Source organism: Mirounga angustirostris, unplaced genomic scaffold (assembly GCF_029215605.1).
Source record: "Mirounga angustirostris isolate CCGP_5_RB_7025 unplaced genomic scaffold, mMirAng1.0.hap1 SCAF_16, whole genome shotgun sequence".
Classification (NCBI taxonomy): domain Eukaryota; kingdom Metazoa; phylum Chordata; class Mammalia; order Carnivora; family Phocidae; genus Mirounga; species Mirounga angustirostris.
In genome coordinates, this window is record NW_026991724.1 from 33,032,164 (window position 1) to 33,047,721 (window position 15,558).

Here is a 15,558-nt window from a genome sequence, read left to right on the forward strand (position 1 = left end):
AAAAAGTTAAAAAAAAAGTTAAATGAAGAAACAAAAAAGGAACAAAAAGGGAACGAATTATAGGTACACATACTAACATACATAAAATCTCAAAAACGTGGAGCAAAAGAAGACACGACAGTATTGTACTGTATGATTATACTATAATTTCATTTATAGTGAAACTATAGAGAAAACTCTAGAAACCACAGTGATAGAAGCCAGACAGTAGTTGCCCAGGGCCAGGGGCTGGGGATAGGAATTGACTGGGAAGTGGTACAAGGGACCCCTTGGGAGTGATGGAAATGTTCTGTATCTTGTTCGTGGTGATTGTTACATGGGTGTTACATTTATCAAAATTTATCAAGGGCGCCTGGGTGGCTCAGTTGGTTAAGTGACTGCCTTCGGCTCGGGTCATGATCCTGGAGTCCCAGGATCGAGTCCCGCATCGGGCTCCCTGCTCAGCAGGGAGTCTGCTTCTCCCTCTGGCCCTTCCCCCTCTCATGTGCTCTCTCTCATTCTCTCTCTCAAATAAATAAGTAAAATCTTAAAAAAAAAAAAATTTATCAAACTATGTAGCTAAAACTGTATTTTATAATAATAAGAGAATTATTATCTGTAAATTAACCTTAATATAGTTTATTTTTTTAAAAAGCCTATAGAATTTATCCCTGTTTTGATCATTTCCCTAGATTCACTGGTGATTGTAATGGGTTCCATTCCCTATTTGGAGAGTGAGAGTCCCATTGACAGTATGTATGTATGTATGTATTTAAATTTTTTTGAAGATTTCTTTTTTAAGATTTTTTTCATTTATTTGTCAGAGAGAAAGAGAGCACAAGCAGGAGGAGTGGCAGGCAGAGGGAGAGGGAGAAGCAGACTCCCCGCTAAGCAGGGAGCCTGATGTGGGGCTCGATCCCAGGACTCTGGGATCATGACCTGAGCCGAAAGCAGATGCCTAACCGACTGAGCCACCCAGGCGCCCCTTATTGACAGTATTTATTGAGCCACTGCTATGGACACTGCTCCAAGAGCTTTGTGTGTATAAGCTATTTAACCCACCAACAAGCTCATGGGATGTTGATATCCCCACATTAGAGACAAGAGAACTGAGGCACAGAGAAGTTACTTGCATAAGAGCACATGATTTTAAATGACAAAGAGGAGATTGACCCTCCACAGTCAAACTTGAGTTGGCTCGTAGTAACTGCAGTATATTGTCTCCTCCTGGTTTTTTTTTTCTTGAAAGTAATCTCGGGCGCCTGGGTGGCTCAGTTGGTTAAGCGACTGCCTTCGGCTCAGGTCATGATCCTGGAGTCCCTGGATCCAGTCCCACATTGGGCTCCCTGCTCGGCAGGGAGCCTACTTCTCCCTCTGACCCTCCCCCCTCTCGTGTGCTCTCTGTCTCTCTCATTCTCTCTGTCTCAAATAAATAAATAAATAAATATCTTTAAAAAAAAAAAGTAATCTCTGCACCCAACATGGGTCTTGAACTCACGACCCCAAATCAAGAGTCACATGCTCCACTGAATGAGCCAGCCAGACGCCCCTGTCTCCTACTGAAATTGCTGGTATTTATTGAAGAGCTAGTAAATTGAGGAAATCAAAGTTTTAATGGGAAACACCAGGTAAAGGAGAAACATGGAAAAAGACTAAGAGCAGAACAAGGGTTCCCAAATTAGGCAAAAGGGTCCCTATACCTGTTTTTCCGCTTGTAAAATGAACTACTCCATCTAGGAAACTCATATTTATTTAGCTACCTCACTGAAAGGAAGTATTTCATGTGCATACATGATTTGAAAAGTCATAAAAGAACAGCAGTCCCTGCTTTACTTCTTCCCAACCCCAAGCCCTCTCGAAGAAGCAAACACCCTCAACCTTTCTACCTGTTTCTACTATTATTATCTTCATATTCCCAAATGATAGCTAATATGCTTTCTAATTTGTCAGTATATACATTATTTCTTGACTTCTTGCCCCAATAGGTAAGGATGTAGCTCTCCTATACCTCCTCCCTATTTCTCCCTTATCCAACAAAACTGTCCCACAACTCTTTTTTTAATGTATTTTTTTTTTGAAGACTTTGTTTATTCTTTTAGAGAGAGAGAAAGAGAGTGCAAGGAGGGGAAGGGGAGGGAAAGGGACAAGCAGACTCCAGGCTGAGCACAGAGCCAGACACGGGGCTCCCACAACCCTGAGATCATGACCTGAGCTGAAGCCAAGAGTGGACACTCAACTGACTGAATCACCCAGGCGCTCCTCCCACAATTCTTGATTAAATCAACAGTCGCTGTGTAAAGTGCTAGGACAATGCAAACACTGCACACTACTGAACTAGGAAATACACTAAAACCACAGGAGGAGATTATGCTAAGTGAAAGAAGTCAAGCAGAGAAAGTCAATTATCATATGGTTTCACTTATTTGTGGAACATAAGGAATAGCATGGAGGACATTAGGAGAAGGAAGGGATAAATGAAGGGGGGGAAATCGGAGGGAGAGATGAACATTGAGAAACTATGGACTCTGAGAAACAAACTGAGGGTTCTAGAGGGGAGGGGGGTGAGGGGATGGGTTAGCCTGGTGATGGGTATTAAAGAGGACATGTACTGCATGGAGCACTGGGTGAATTGTGGATCACTACATCAAAAACTAATGATGGGGCGCCTGGGTGGCTCAGTTGGTTAGGCGACTGCCTTCGGCTCAGGTCATGATCCTGGAGTCCCCGGATCGAGTCCCGCATCGGGCTCCCTGCTCGGCGGGGAGTCTGCTTCTCCTTCTGACCCTCCCCCCTCTCATGTGCTCTCTCTCTCAAAAAAAAAAAAAAAAAAAAAAAACTAATGATGTATTGTATGGTGACTAACACAACATAATAAAATAAAATTTAAAAAATTAAATAAATAAATAAATAAAATAAAACACCTAAGTGTTCCATAAAACAAACAAACAAACAAACAAAAAAACCCCAAAAAATCCACAGGTTCTTTCTTGTACAATCCTTCATTTTTTGTGGAGTTAATAATTGCCTTTTTCCCCCCATCATCCTGGTTTCCCTCAGTCTGTCATTATTTTTTTCCAAATTACCAACATCTTTGTCTATCAAGAATATTGCCGGGGCGCCTGGGTGGCTCAGTCGTTAAGCGTCTGCCTTCGGCTCAGGTCATGATCTCAGAGTCCTGGGATCGAGCCCTACATCGGGCTCCTCGCTCTGCGGGAGGCCTGCTTCTCCCTCTCCCACTCCCCCTGCTTGTGTTCCCTCTCTCGCTGTGTCTATCTCTGTCAAATGAATAAATAAAATCTTTAAAAAAAAAAAAAAAAAGGGGCGCCTGGGTGGCTCAGATGGTTAGGCGTCTGCCTTCGGCTCAGGTCATGATCTCAGGGTCCTGGGATCGAGTCCCGCATCGGGCTCCCTGCTCCTTGGGAGCCTGCTTCTCCCTCTGCCTCTCTCTCTCTGTCTCTAATGAATAAATAAATAAAATATTTAAAAAAAAAAAAAAAAAAAAAAAAAAAAAAAAAAAAAAAAAGAATATTGCCCATATGTTCAAATGTATCAATTCAAGTTTCTTCCCTGGGATCTTCCTCCCTATCCTCTGGCCCTTATCTGGACTGGGAGTTCTCTAAGGATGCTGCACAGCAGTCCAGCTGGACTTTCACTGGGGCTTTTGTGTTGGACTCCCCTTTTCCTATGTGGTTCCTAGTACATGAAAAGACGGTAGTGGTGGTCATTATGATAATGCTGTTTACAATGAAAGCTCGTGGCAGCAGTCACTCTTTATAATTAATGGGAAAAGCGTTCTATAAGCATAAGTTAGGTTTACAAATGTAATCAGATATAATTTATACACAGTGATTTCACTGAAAAACACAGCTGGAGGTAGCAAAATTCCAGACTTCAAGTTATATTACAGAGCTAGAATGATCAAAACAGTATGGTACTGGCACAAAAATAGACACATACATCAATGGAACAGGACAGAAATCCCAGAAACCAACCCACAATTATATGGTCAATTAATCTTCAACAAAAGAAGTAAGAATAGGGACGCCTGGGTGGCTCAGTCAGTTGGGCGTCTGCCTTCGGCTTGGGTCATGATCCCAGGGTTCTGGGATCGAGTCCCAAATTGGGCTTCTTGCTCAGCAGGGAGCCCACTTCTCCTTTTGCCTGCAGTTCCCCCTGCTTGTGCTCTCTCTCTCTGACAAATAAATAAATAAAATCTTTTTTTTTAAAGCTTTTATTTATTTATTTGACAGAGAGATAGACAGTGAGAGAGGGAACACAAGCAGGGGGAGTGGGAGAGGGAGAAGCAGGCTTCCCGCTGAGCAGGGAGCCCGATGTGGGGCTTGATCCCAGGACCCTGGAATTACGATCTGAGCCGAAGGCAGACGCCCAACTGACTGAGCCACCCAGACGCCCCCAAGTAAATAAAATCTTAAAAAAAAAAAAGAGGTAAGAATATACAATGGTGGAAAGACAGTCTCTTCAACAAATGCTGTTGGTAAATTTGGACAACAACATGCAAAAGAAGGAAACTGGACCACTTTCTTACACCATATGCAAAATAAATCAAAATGGAGTAAGGACCTAAATGTGAAACCTGAAACCATAAAAATCCTAAAAGAGAGCACAGGAAATAATTCTTCTGATACTGGCCATAGAAACATTTTTTCTAGATATGTCTCTTGCGGCAATGGAAATAAAAGCAAAAACAAACAGACAAACTACTGAGACTATATCAAAATAAAAAGCTTCTGCACAGTGAAGGAAACAATCAACAAAATTAAAGGACAACCTACTGAATGGGAGAAGATATCTGCTAATGACATTTCCAATAAAGGATTAGTATCCAAAGTATATAAAGAACTTACACAAATAAACACCCAATATCAGAATGGATATAAAAACAAGACCCATCTATATGCTGCCTACAAGACACTCATTTTAGACCTAAAGACACCTGCAGATTGAAAGTGAGGGGATGAAGAACCATTTATCATGCTGGAGTAGCCATACTTATATTAGACAAACCAGATTTTCTACCAAAGACTGTAACAAGAGATGAAGAAGGGCATTACATCATAATCAAGGGGTCTATCCATCAAGAAGGTCTAACAATTGAAAATATTTATGTCCCAAACTTGGGCACAATCAAATATATAAATCAATTAATAACAAACATAAAGAAACTCATTGATAATAATAAAATAACAGTACGGCACTTTAACACCACACTTACAGCAATGGACAGATCATTTAAGTGGAAAATCAACAAGGAAACAATGGCTTTGAATGACACACTGGACCAGATGGACTTCACAGATATATACTGAGCATTCCATCCTAAAGCAACAGAATACTCATTCTTCTCGAGTGCACATGGAACATTCTCCAGGATAGATCACATACTGGGTCACAAATCAGCCCTTGACAAGTACAAAAAGATTGAGATCATACCAGGAATATTCTGAGGCCACAACACTATGAAACTAAGTCAACCACAAGAAAAAAATTTGGAAAGATCACAAATACATGGAGGTTAAAGAATATCCTACTAAAGAATGAATGGGTCAACCAGGAAATTAAAAAGTACACAGAAGCAAATGAAAAGAAAACATGACAGTCCAAAACCTTTGGGATGCAGTAAAGGCGGTCCTAAGAGGTTAAGTGTATTACAATATAGGCCTACCTCAAGGAGCAAGAAAAGTCTCAAATATACAACATAACCTTACACCTAAAAGAGTTAGAAAAGGAATAGCAAATAAAGCCTAAAGCCAGCAGAAGAAGGGAAATAATAAAGATTAGAACAAAAATAAACAATATAGAAACAAACAAAAAACAACAAAGAAACAAAACAGTAGGATAGATCAACGAAACTAGGAACTGGTTCTCTGAAAGAATTAATAAAATTGATAAACCCCTAGCCAGACGTATCAAGAAGAAAAGAGAAAGGACCCAAATAAATACAGTCACGAATGAAAGAGAAGAGATCACAACCAATACCACAGAAATACAACAATTATATGAGAATATTATGAAAAATTATATACCAACAAACTGGGCAATCTGGAAGAAATGGACAAATTCCTAGAAAAATACAAACTACCAAAAATGAAACAGGAAGAAATAGAAAATTTGAACAGACCCATAACCAGCAAAGAAATTGAATCAGTAATCAAAAATCTCCCAACAAACCAAAGTTCAGGGCCAGATGGCTTCCCCGCGGAATTCTACCAGACATTTAAAGAAGAGTTAACATCTATTCTTCTCAAACTGTTCCAAAAAATAGAAATGGAAGGAGAACTTCCAAACTCCTCCTACGAGGCCAGCATTACTTTGATTCCAAAACCGGACAAAGACTCCACTAAAAGGAGAACTCCAGGCCAATATCCCCGATGAAGATGAATGCAAAAATTTTCAACAAGATACTAGCAAACTGAACCCAACAGTACAAGGAAAGAATTATTCACCACCATCAAGTGGGAATTATTCCTGGGCTGCAGGAGTGGTTCAATATTCACAATCAATCAATATGATATACCACATTAATAAAAAAAGGGATAAGAACCATATGATCCTCTCAATAGATGCAGAAAAAGCATTTGCCAAAATACAGCATCCTTTCTTGATTAAAACCCTCAACAAAGTAGGGATAGATAGAACATCATGAACATAAACATCATAAAGGCCATATACGAGAGACCCGCAGCAAATATGATCCTCAATGGGGAAAAACTGAGAACAAGACAGGGATGTCCCACTCTCCCCATTACTATTTAACATAGTATGGGGAGTCTTAGCCTCAGCAATCAGACAACAAAAAGAAATAAATGGCAACCATATCATCAAGGAAGAAGTCAAACTTTCACTATTTGCAGATGACATGATATTCTATGTAGAACCCGAGAGACTCCACCAAAAAATTGCTAAAATGAATACATAAATTCAGCAAAGTCGCAGGATATAAAATTAACATACAGAAATCTGTTGCATTTCTTACACCAATAATGAAGCAGCAGAAAAAGAAATCAAGGAATTGATTCCATTTGCAATTGCACCAAAAATAAGATACCTATGAATAAACCTAACCAAAGAGGTAAAAGATCTGTACTCTGAAAACTATAGAACACTTATGAAAGAAATTGAGGAAGACACAAAGAAATGGAAAAGCATTCCATGCTCATGGATTAGAAGAATATACATTGTTAAAATGTCTATACTACCCAAAGCAATCTACATATTTAATGCCTTCCCTATCAAAATACCACCAGCATTTTTCACAGAGCTAGAACAAACAATCCTAAAATTTGTATGGAACCACAATTACTCTGAATAGCCAGAGAAATTCTGAAAATGAAAAGCAAGGCTGGAGGCATTATGATTCCAGATTTCAAGCTCTATTACAAAGCTGTCGTCATCAAGACAGCATGGTACTGGCACAAAAACAGACACATAGATCAATGGAACAGAATAGAGAGCCCAGAAATGGACCCTCAACTCTATGGCCAACTAATCTTCGACAAATCAGGAAAGAATATCCAATGGAAAAAAAAGGACAGTCTGTTCAATAAATGGTGCTGGGAAAACTGGACAGGAACACACAGAAAAAATGAAACTGGACCACTTTCTTACCCCATATACAAAAATAAATTCAAAAGGGATGAAAGACCTAAATGTGAGACAAGAAAGCATCAAAATCCTAGAGGAGAACACAGACGGCAACCTCTTTGACCTGGGCTATAGCAACTTCTTGCTAGACACATCACCAGAGGCAAGGGAAACAAAAGCAGAAATGAACTATTGGGTCTTCATCAAGATAAAAAGCTTCTGCACAGTGAAGGAAACAAACAATAAAACTAAAAGGCAGACTATGGAATGGGAGAAGATATTTGCAAATGACATATCTCATAAAGAGTTAGTATCCAAAATCTATAAATAACTTACCAAACTCACCCCAAAAACAAATAATCCAGTAAAGAAATGGGCAGAAGACGTGAACAGACACTTTTCCAAAGAAGACATCCAGATGGCTAACAGACACATGAAAAGATGCTCAACATCTCTCATCATCAGGGAAATACAAATCAAAACCAGGAGGAGATACCACCTCACACCAGTCAGAATGGCTAAAATTAACAACACAAGAAACAACAGATGTTGGCGAGGATGTGGAGAAAGGGGAACCCTCTTACACTCTGGTGGGAATGCAAGCTGGTGCAGCTACTCTGGAAAACAGTATGGAGGTTCCTCAAAAAGTTAAAAATAGAACTACCTTATGATCCAGCAAATGTACTTTTATTTACCCAAAGGACACAAAAATATAGATTCAAGGGGTAGGTGCACCCTAATGTTTATAGCAGCAGTATCAAAAATAGCCAAACCATGGAAAGAGACCAAATATTCATAGAATGATGAATGGATAAAGATGTGGCATATATATATATATTGGAATATTATTCAGCCATCAAAAAGAATGAAATCTTACCATTTGCAATGACATGGATGGAGCTAGACAGTATTATGCTCAGCAAAATAAGTCAGAGAAAGACAAAAACCCTATGATTTCACTCATATATGGAATTTAAGAAACAAAATAGATGAACATATGGGAGGAGGAAAAAAGAGAGAGAGAGAGAGAGAGAGAGAAGGAAACAAACCATAAGAGACTCTTAATGACAGAGAACAAACAGGGTTGATGGAAGGAGGTGGGAGGGGCATGGGAGATGGGTGATGGGCATTAAGGAGGGCACTTGTTGGTGCGCCTGGGTGGCTCAGTCGTTAAGGGTCTGCCTTAGGCTCAGGTCATGATCCCAGGGTCCAGGGATCGAGCCCCGCATCAGGCTCTCTGCTCGGCGGGAGGCCTGCTTCTCCCTCTCCCACTCCCCCTGCTTGTGTTCCCTCTCTCGCTGTCTCTCTCTCTGTCAAATAAATGAATGAAATCTTTAAAAAAAAAAAAAAGGAGGGCACTTGTTATGATGAGTACTGGGTGTTGTAAGTAAGTGATGAATCACTGAATTCTACTCCTGAAACCAATATTGCACAGTATGTTAACTAGAATTTAAATAAAAATTAAAAACAAAAAGCAAAAAACAAAAAACCTGGGTAGCTCAGTTTGTTAAGCAGCCAACTCTTGATTTCGGCTCAGGTCATGATTTCCGGGTCCTAGGACTGAGCCCCACGTCAGGCTCTGTGCTCAGTGGGGCTGAGTATGCTTGAGGATTCTCTCTCCCTCTGCCCCCACCTCAGGCTGGCTCTCTCTCTCTCTCTCTCAAATAAATAAATAAATAAATATTTAAAAACAAAAACAAACACCCAAAAAACAAATAATCCAATTAAAAAATTGGCAGGAAACATGAACAGGCATTTTCCAAACAAGACATTCAGGTGGCCAACAGACACATGAAAAGATGCTCAACATCACTCATCATCAGGAAAATACAAATCAAACCTACAATTGAGACATCACCTCACACCTCTCAGAATGGCTAAAATCAAAAACAGAAGAAACAACAGGTGTTGGTGAGGATGTACAGAAAAAGGAACACTCATGCACGGTTGTTGGGAATGCAAACTGGTGCAGCCACTCTGGAAAACAGTATGGAGGTTACTCAAAAAGTTAAAAATAGAACTACCCTATAATACAGCAATCACCCTACTGGGTATTTACCCAAAGAATACAAAAACACTAATTCAAAGAAATACATGGACCCTTATGTTTACTGTAGCATAATAAAACCAATAGCCAAATTACAGAAGCAGCCAGCCCAAGTATCCATCAATTGATGAACGGATAAAGAAGATAATAGTATATATATACAATGGAATATTACTCAGCCATAAAAAGAATGAAATCTTGCTATTTGCAACAACATGGATGCAGCTAGAGAATATAATGCTGAGCAAAATAAGTCGGTCAGAGAAAGACAAATACCATATGACTCCACTCACATGTGGAACTTAAGAAACAAAACAAAGAAAAAAAACAACAACAGGAAACAGACTTAACTATGGAGAACAAACTGGTGGTTGCCAGAGGAGAGATGGGGGGGGATGGGGGGGATGGGTGAAATAAAGGGGATTAGGAGTACACTTATTGTGATGAGCACTGAGTAATGTATGGGATTGTTGAATCACTAATATTGTACACTTGAAACTAATATAACATTATATCTTAATCATCCTGGAATTAAAAACAAAAAAATTTTTAAAATAGTGATTTCAGAAACCCAGCCCCAGCTCCCGCGTTGTGTTTTTCCAAACTGTTGCTATTCAAGTTCACTTTATCTGAATCTTGATTCAAACAAACCAACTGTAAAAGAGGTATTTATGAGACAACTGAGGAGGTATGAGCTGTATATTTTATGTTGTGGAAATACTGTTAACTTTTTAGGTATGATACAGCATTGTGGTTATGTCCTTCTCTTCTGGAGAAATTTACTGGATTCACAGGTGGAAAATAAAATACATGGGATTAACTTTAAAATAATCTTTTGTGGGGGGTGAGAAAGGAAGTAGAAATAGGGCGTAGATGAGATTGGGTACGTATATGCTAATTGTTGAAGTGAGGTGATGGGTACCTGGGTGTTCATTATACTGCTCTCTTTACTCTTACATGTGTTTAAAATTTTCCGTAATAACAATTTGTTGGTTTTTTAAAAGATGGTTTTCAGGGGAGAGCAGGGGAAAAAAATAAGTCTAATGATACTGATGCATAATTTTAGATAACTTAAAATTTCTTTATTTTTTAAAAAGATTTTATTTATTTGAGAGAAGGAGAGAGAGAGGGAGAGATCACGAGCAGGGGAGAAGGGTAGAGAGAGCAGCAGACTCCCCACTGAGCAGGGAGCCCTATGCAGGACTTGATCCCAGAACCCCGAGATCACGACCTGAGCTGAAGGCAGAAGCTTAACCAACTGAGCCACCCAGGCGCCCTGATAACTTAAAATTTAAAAAGCAACTTCTAACAAGGATATATTTCTCATTTGAGTTAATGAAGTTATAGTAAACTAAGTTATTTTAGTTCTTCTACTGTTATTTAAATGACAAATCTTAGGGGCTCCTGGTTGGTTCAGTCAGTGGAACATGCAAGTCTTGATTTGGGATCATGAGTTCGAATCCATGTTGGGTGTAGCGATTACTTTAAAAAAAAAAAAAGGTGGGGCAACTGGGTGGCTCATCGGTTAAGTGTCCCACTCTTAATTTTGGCTCAGGTCATGATCTCAGGGTTGTGAGATCTTGCTTAAGATTCTCTCCCCCTCTCCAACTCCCTCTCTAGGAAAAAAAATAAAAAGGAAAATCTCAGCATTTAGTCTTTTTTTTTTTTAATTTTTTATTTATTCTTTTGAGAGAGAGAGACAGAGAGAGCACAAGCAGGGGGAGAGGCAGAGAGAGGGAAAAGCAGACTCCCCACCGAGCTGGGAGCCCAACACGGGGCTCGATCCCAGAACCTGGAGATCATGACCCGACACCTAACCATCTGAGCCACACAGGCGCCCCAGTCTTTTTTTTTAGATTTTATTTATGGGACGCCTGGGTGGCTCAGTCGTTAAGCGTCTGCCTTTGGCTCAGGTCATGATCCCAGGGTCCTGGGATCGAGCCCCACATCAGGCTCCCTGTTCTGCAGGAAGCCTGCTTCTCCCTCTCCCACTCCCCCTGCTTGTGTTCCTGCTCTCACTCTATGTCAAATAAATAAAAATTAAAAAAAAAAAAACTTAAAAAAAAAGATTTTATTTATCCACTTGAGAGAGAACGAGAGAGAGAGAGAGCTCGTGCAAGCACGAGCAGGGGGAAAAGCAGAGGGAGAAAGGGAGAAGCAGACTCCACTGAGCAGGGAGCCCAATGTGAGAGTCGATCCCAGGAACCCAGGATCATGCCCTGAGCAGAAGGCAGATGCTTAACCGACTGAGCCACCCAGGCATCCCTTTACTCTTCTATCTTAAGAACCTTAACCAAAACCAGGGGTCCCTGGCTGGCTCAGTCAGTGGAGTGTGCAACTCCTGATCTTGGGGTTGAGTTCAAGCCCCATGTTGGGTATAGAGATAGTTAAAAATATTTTTTAAAAAAGTAACCTCCAGAGCACCTGGGTGGCTCAGTTGGTTAAGCAGCTGCTTTCAGCTCAGGTCATGATCCCAGGGTGTTGGGATCGAGCCCCACATTCGGGTCCCCGCTCAGCAGGGAGCCTGCTTCTCCCTCTGCCACTCCCCCTGCTTGTGCTCTCTCTCTCTCTCTGACAAATAAAATCTTTAAGAAAAATTAAAATTAAAAAAGAGCATTAAAAAAAAAAGTAACCTCTCCCAAAACTAGATAGGCAAATTATGTAAGGAAAGTGATTTTTTAGTGTAATTATGCACAAACCCAATTTCAATACCAAAATCAAGATTCATTCATTCAACGGATAGTCACTGAGCATCTTGCCAGGGGCTCTTGGGTACTGAAGATCTACATATGCCAGAATAGGGACTTAAAATAAAAATCTGTTTGTAATAAAAACACCCAGGAAGTTATATATCTTACATACATTATTTCATTTAGTCCTTACAACAGTTCTGCAAGACAGCTACGAATAGGCCCAAATGAGGACAGCAAGGTTCAGAGACAATGAGTCACCGGCCCCTAAGTGGCTAGTGGATGAACCAGGATTATAAACCAGTCAACCCGCCGCTGGGGCTCTTCCACTACACATGGCCTGAAGTCCCCTAACCTGGCAGACGACATCATGCTTGGTTTGAAGCAGTGCCTGAGTCCTCTATACAGATCAACTCTCCTCAAACCGTGCTCCTTGGAACACTGCTTCTGTGTGGGTCAGGGGCTTAGTTGCAAGTAGGAGAAGCCAACTTTGGTTAAACAGAAAACGTATCACTGAAAGGACACTGGGTAACTCAGAGAATTTGGGGGAGGTCTACAGAGACCAGTCTAAGACTAAACTTAGAAAAAAAAAAATGCCCAAACTCATGCTATCCAACTGGCCTGATGAAACCGGGGCCACCACCAGCAAGCACCACTGAGCACCCTGAAACAGAAACGCAGCTCTCCAGCCTCCCCGCATGGCCACTTCCCAGATGCAAAGGAGTCAAGGGTGTGTTCTAGGTTGTGTGGGAGAAGCTGGACTGATTTGGCTGCTATTCCCAAACCCAGCAAGAGTACTCAACAGGAGCTTGGTAAAGAGAAACCAAGCATCCACAGTGAGTGCTAAGTTATGTCACAAAATGGCAGGGAAACAGGGCGCCTGGGTGGCTCAGTTGGTTAAGCGACTGCCTTCGGCTCAGGTCATGATCCTGGAGTCCTGGGATCGAGTCCCGCATCGGGCTCCCTGCTCGGCGAGGAGCCTGCTTCTCCCTCTGACCCTCCTCCCTCTCATGCTCTCTGTATCTCATTCTCTCTGTCTCAAATAAATAAATAAAATCTTAAAAAAAAAAAAAAAAATGGGAGGGAAACAGGCAGAAGCTGTTTCTCTACTGCAGGGCTTCTTGGAGCTTCTAATAAACTTTGGAGCATGGGGAATTCCAAGAGGAGGATGTTCCCAAAATGCATGATCACAGAACCTTTATTTCTGTAACAGGATACATGGGACGAGAAAGGGTGATGGGCTTCAGGCTCAAGTGCTACCCCTCTCTGGCTCCCACTGGGCCTCACTCGTGTGACTTCCAAAAGCTCTCACTCCTCTGGTCCCCCTTGCCGAACTCTAGCTCAAGAGCCCACACGTGTCCCCTGGACTGTAGCAGCAGCTCCCAGGCCATGTCCCTTCAGTCCACAGTAGTCATCATCATCAAATGCAAACCCAGTTGTCACCGCGCTACTCAAAACTCTCGGTGGCTTCCCACTGCCCTTGCAGTAGTCCCGACCCCTGGTTCCTACTTGCTGCCAGTCTCATCTCTCGCCACAACCCCTCTCCAACTCCATGCTGCCAGCCACATTCAAAAACTGCCTGTGTGCGCCCCCAGTGACCCTTCAGATCCATTTGGAAAGAACTTCTTTAGAGAGCCCAGTGCAGGCTGGACCCCCTTCCCCTGGGCATCTACACTTACCTGGCATAGCATTTAAAAAACATGGTAACTGCTGGATCATTGGTCTGCATTCCCCACTGGTTCTGAGAGGGCAAAGAGTCTACCTCACACATTTTTCATACCTTCATACCCAGCAAAGCACTTGCCACGCACATAAAAAGCAGTCTGCAAAAATGATACTTGCCGGTAAGACATCCTTTTACTCTCATTTTTGTCTCTCACACAATCAGACTTGCATAGCAATTAATCATACATTAAAAACATGTTTTTAAAATGTGTTTCATGATGCAGACAAGATGCGCTCCCAATTTTTAGAGGGTAAAAGAAATTCTACTTACTCAGTGCAAAAGCATATAGAAAGTGTAGTCTGAAGGAAGAATAAAACTTGAGTTTCTATGGTCTTGGCAGGAGGAAATGACAGGGGAGCTGCTGATAATGAGGGCAGAGCATCTTCAGCTAGAACAATTCTTAGCCCAGTCTCCATAAAATGTCAATCAAGGGGCGCCCGGCTGGCTCAGCTGGAAACACATGACTATTTTTTAATGTTTGAGAGTGCAGGTATGCATTGCGGGGGGGGAAGGGCAGAGGGAGGAGACTCCCCACTGAGCAGGGAGCCCGATGTGGGGCTTGACCCCAGGACCCCGAGATCATGACCCAAGCCAAAAAGCAGACACTTGACTGAGCCACCCAGGCGCCCCAGAACACATGACTCTTGATCTTGGGGGCTTTAGTTCAAGCCCCATGTGGAGTATAGAGATTACTTAAAAAAACAAAACAGAAAAACAACTTAGGGGCACCTGGGTGGCTCAGTCGGTTAAGCATCTGCCTTCGGCTCAGGTCATGATCTCAGGGTCCTGGGATCAAGTTCCGCATCGGGCTCCCTGCTCAGGAGGGGAGTCTGCTTCTCCCTCTCCCTCTGCTTGTGTTCTCGCTCACTCACTCTCTCTCTCAAATAAATAAAGCCTTAAAAAAAAAAAACACAACTTAAAGAAAACATCAATCAAGAGTCCAGTTCTAAAGGAGAAAAGAGCTCCTCAAAAAACAGCACAATCGGAGAGTCACAAGCCTTGATGTTTTCAGTGAGGCTGCTTAAATGGGAAACACCTAGAACCGTTTTAGGTTTCTTAATCATTAGGGGCCAAAAATCCTTTCTCTTTGTATTTAGTTCACTATTCAAGAGTTTGCTTGATTCAAAAGATAAGCAGAATTTCCGCATGGTTATCTCAACTGAGATGTTGACACTGGGTGAAGTTCCAACAATGAGTTGTTTTCTTTTAGGATTTAAACTAGATTTACAGAGTACGGCCTCTGTAGCGTACTTGACATAAACCTGGGTGGTTGGCATTATGTCAATTTTATAAATGAGGAAACTAAGGTTACATAATTTGCCTGAAGTCACAAAACAAGCAAGTAGTACATCTGAGATTCAAATCCAGAAATTCTGGAATAACAGTCTTTTTTTAAGATTTTATTTATTAGGGCGCCTGGGTGGCTCAGTCGTTGGGCGTCTGCCTTCGGCTCGGGTCATGATCCCAGGGTCCTGGGATCGAGTCCCATATCGGGCTCCCTGCTCAGCAGGAAG

The 15,558-nt window shown here is 41.5% G+C and overlaps 1 protein-coding gene across 11 annotated transcripts in view; it reads right to left on the reverse strand.

Moving 5' to 3' along the window:
- Positions 1–15,558, reverse strand: part of CNEP1R1 (CTD nuclear envelope phosphatase 1 regulatory subunit 1) — a 42,493-nt gene that overhangs the window by 8,264 nt on the left and 18,671 nt on the right. For 4 of the 11 annotated variants that reach the window (XR_010408139.1, XR_010408134.1, XM_064580995.1 and 1 more), the window contains one exon: positions 9,673–14,494. The exons of the other annotated variants lie outside the window; for them this stretch is intronic. Coding sequence is in view for 1 of the 4 variants with exons in the window: in XM_064580992.1 (XP_064437062.1) it covers positions 14,471–14,494 (24 nt within the window). In the remaining 3 variants the exon portion in view is untranslated. Of the gene's footprint in view, positions 1–9,672; positions 14,495–15,558 lie in introns of those variants that run through there. 11 annotated transcript variants of the gene reach the window in all.